This window comes from Macrobrachium nipponense, chromosome 23 (genome assembly GCF_015104395.2).
Source record: "Macrobrachium nipponense isolate FS-2020 chromosome 23, ASM1510439v2, whole genome shotgun sequence".
NCBI lineage: Eukaryota > Metazoa > Arthropoda > Malacostraca > Decapoda > Palaemonidae > Macrobrachium > Macrobrachium nipponense.
This window is the reverse complement of record NC_061090.1, coordinates 78,104,820-78,108,697: the sequence shown is the minus strand read 5'-3', so window position 1 is coordinate 78,108,697 and position 3,878 is coordinate 78,104,820. Positions and strand designations below refer to the sequence as shown.

Below are 3,878 nucleotides of genomic sequence, written 5' to 3'. Positions count from 1 at the left end.
TTCTTGACCATAAGCAATTGGTTATAGTCTCGTCTGTCTGTTATATATTGTGTGATATAACTTTGACTAACACCCTCGTACTCTGCTAAAGAAAATAAAGATTTAATAATACAATTTAACGCCGCTCTCTCTCTCTCTTTCTCTTTGTAGGTCTGAAAGTATAACCTCCACAGCCATGTTCAAGACAACCTTACTTGTAGCGGCATTTGCTGCCTTTGCTTCTGCGATGCCTGAACGTAAGTTGAAAAGTTCTACCATTTTCACAGTCGTCGTTCACATTTAGATATAAGATCACACACACATATATACAAAGGTATTTACTATTGTTGTGTGTCGACTTAATTCTAACTTTTTTTTTTCAATTTCCTTCGACTTTAGCCAACATGTTCGAGAGGAATCTGATCACGGCAGAGATTCAGAAGGCGCTGCAGCCTTATGACCCTCACACGGTTCCTGCGATCCACAATTTGAACGTTACTCACGATGACACCAGGTGAGCTCTCTCTCTCTGTCTCTTTCTCTCTCTCACACACACACACACACTCTCTCTCTAATCCTATGTCTTCTTGTGCCTTTCAGCCTTCTCTTCAACTTCGAAGAGGCGACGTTCTCTGGCTTTTCCGACATTGTATGCACGAAATTCAATCCACCCATTCTCACCAAGAAGGTAAGACGACTTCCAACAATAAGAAGTATAGCATAACATTCAAACATTGCCCATCGAAGCAATGGAATTGACTGCAAATAAGTGAAATATATCTCAATGTATTTTCTTCGTATACTAAGAAAAAAACCATTACTTATTTTAATATTTCTTAAAACGAGTTGTAGTACAGTAAGTTCCAGAAGTGAAGCGACAAATCTCAGAATTGATCGTACCTCTATAGAAACTCATGGGGTTGCCAGTTAGCATATTTTATTCCAATTATTGTCATCCTATTTATCTGATAATACGTATCAGTGATTAACTGTATAAGCGCACAAAGTATTTCCACAGTGAATGATCAATGTTAGTTCAGTAATTGTTTATTAATAGAAACAAAAGAATTTCCCCAAAGAAACATCTGCGGCTTCCAAAGTGTGATATGAAGTGTTCACCACAGAGTGGCAGCAGGAACCGTGTGCATAAGCATTGGCCTAATATTTGTAAATTAACTTTCTACTTTTATGGCGTTATATCGAAAGTTATTATGATTTCTTTTGACAACGCACAGAGAAGTTTAGCATATGATTAAAATGAAATATAAATAAGACAAGTTGGTGTACGTAAAAAAAAAAAAAAAACTAAATCCAAGTTAGTGCGCGTTTAGCGTTGGTTACATGGTTAGGCCTATTTCAAGAATCAAGGAAATATATTTTCCAGCTTGTTAGTTTATAATTTCATGGAACTTTCTCGATTGTGCAAATTTTTGCATGCGGAATTGCGTTCAGGGTCGCACCAAACAAGTATTTTCGTAGGTTTCCACTTTTTTTTTTTCAGTGCATAAGTGAAACTATTCTTGTCCATACGATCCGGAGTGTGAATATGCTTGGCGAGCATTATTTTAATTCGAGTATCCCCTGTTATGCTCTCTCTCTCTCTCTCTCTCTCTCTCTCTCAGGACGTTTTTATCTATCAGGAATAACCAGAGGCCTGTTTTAAGAATCGAGCACTAGGCCTATTGGTCATGCTCGGGTGCTTCTTTATATATATATATATATATTATATAAATATAATTACATATATATATATATATATATATATATATATATATAATTATATATATATATGTATATATATATATAATATATATTATATCTATATATATATCCCCCAAAAACTCATAAATTTCTGTTATGCAATAATACTTGACTGGATCGAACTGATTACTGGTTGTCAGTGGAAATTTGAATTTGGGTGATATCACTCCCTTATGATACGCCCACTTACGCAAATTCAGTCTTTAAATTTCATGGTTGGGATATGATTCGAAGATTTGAGGTAATAGGTTGAAGTGAAAAAGGTGGAGTTAGTATTGTGGGTAGAGGTAGAGTAGAGGGGGTAAGGGGTAGAGGGGTTGTTGGGGTCTGTCGTCTCCCTACTTAACCAGATGGCGATTTTACGGGTGTTCTGGTTCCTTGCGACCGACTTTCTTAATTTTTATATAGCGAGTCTGTTTCCAGGTGCAAGGACAGGTCCTGGTGTCGGTCCTGATGGTTCTACCTTTGCCTAAATACAGACAGTGCCCTGCATTGTAAGCCTTGCAATGCCCGGAACTAGCCTAGTCACCTGAAGGTAGCAGCAGAGGTTAGAGCCTTTCTCGAAGATGGTGTTTTATGCTCGGGTCCTAGAAGCAAGAATCAGAACTACCAACCACCCCTAACTTCTAATTGAATCTAGGTGCATTCATGGTTGATTATGTTTAATGTCGCAGAGATTTTCCCTTCACATTCTATTGATACTTACACGGTTTTATGCATCTTCGCTAAAATAATTGATAATACACTATAATATTAAATATTTGTTTCCACATTGCTCGAAATATACATTGGTAATGTTGGTAATCCTGTGTTGAACGAGAATTTCAAATTGTTTCGTTTCTATAGTTTGAAGTAATTGCTATACTTTAAAATAGTTACTATTACCGTAATTTTTCTTATGAATGTTATAAATATCATAGATTTGATATTTGTGCATCATATGTTAGCTTTATTTTGCTTGATAGAGCTTTCACTGTAGAAAAAAATTATTTTTCAGCTACGAGTTGTAGTTGCCAGTTAGTGAATTTCGAACGAAATTCTCTGAAATTTGTCGCTTCAGTTTTGGAACTTACTGTACATCGTAGTTGTTTATCATCCCTCCTCAAGTTCTCTTTTCAAATAGCATTTCCCTTCTGGCGTTTCAATTCGGTTAATAAAATCGTCGTTCTCGTCTACGGATATTTCCTGATCCTTCCAGGTTGTGTTGAGCCTCATGGATATAACGGCAGACTTCAAAGCAGTCAGTTACACCGTAGAAGGACATCTAAACGGACAGCCTTTGTCGGCATCAGGGGCAGCTGAGTGAGTCTTTACTATCTCCTTGCTTCGCTCGTTACCTTTAGGAACAATTACCCTTAAAACATCAATGCAGCTACGTAGTTACTTTCCCTTGAGGGGGAGACAGAAGCTGTTAAACCGATGACACGAACCCTAGTTTTTTATACAGACGTTCGAATTATTAGCAATTGTGTTAAGAACAATCCGAATTACTTTGATGAAAAAAACCTCTGGACTTCGAATGTCCTAAAAACAACGAAATAAGACCATTAAAAGGGACCTTGTCCTTTCTACAGGTTGGTTGTGCATGGCTTCGGCGTCACTTTGACTGTCCACCTCGACAGTTACTCCCTGTCCCCCGTCTCAATCTGCATCGCGCCTGGAACATGTGATCTTGACCTTAGTGTTGAAAGAGTTGAGGTAATGCTGTCTTTTCCTTTCTAACTTCCAGTCCATCAATTGATTGCTTCGTTAATCTAGTCTAGTTGTACCTTGCACATTTGTACAAACTGAATGAAGTAAAGATAAAACATGACTGAATTAACAGCTTCATGAATCCATTGAAAACCGTTTCCATAAAACCGATTTTCTATCGTGTCTTCATCTGCATGTGTTTTCTTTAGGCCCGATTGAGAACGCCGATGAACTGAACCATGAGCTGGAGTCTAGGGCAGCAGAACTGGTGGAGATCTTGCAAGCTGACATCATGCAGTATTCTGAGGAAATCGTCGCTTTCCTCAACAGCAAACTTTGCCATCCCTAAGGAGGACTGTTTTCTTCTTCTTTGTCCACAATGCAATAGTTTGATGATGTTCTTCTTGACCTAATTTTTATGACATCTAAATAAATAATGAATTGTT

At 37.6% G+C, this 3,878-nt stretch overlaps 1 protein-coding gene across 1 annotated transcript; it reads left to right on the top strand.

Annotated features, from left to right (window-relative positions):
- Positions 1–368: 368 nt before the first annotated feature.
- On the top strand, positions 369–3,878 carry LOC135197090 (uncharacterized). Its single transcript, XM_064224053.1, has 4 exons — positions 369–493; positions 580–667; positions 2,939–3,042; positions 3,315–3,878. Exons 1-4 carry the CDS (start codon positions 384–386, stop codon positions 3,460–3,462), a joined length of 450 nt encoding a protein of 149 aa, XP_064080123.1. The 5' UTR covers positions 369–383; the 3' UTR covers positions 3,463–3,878.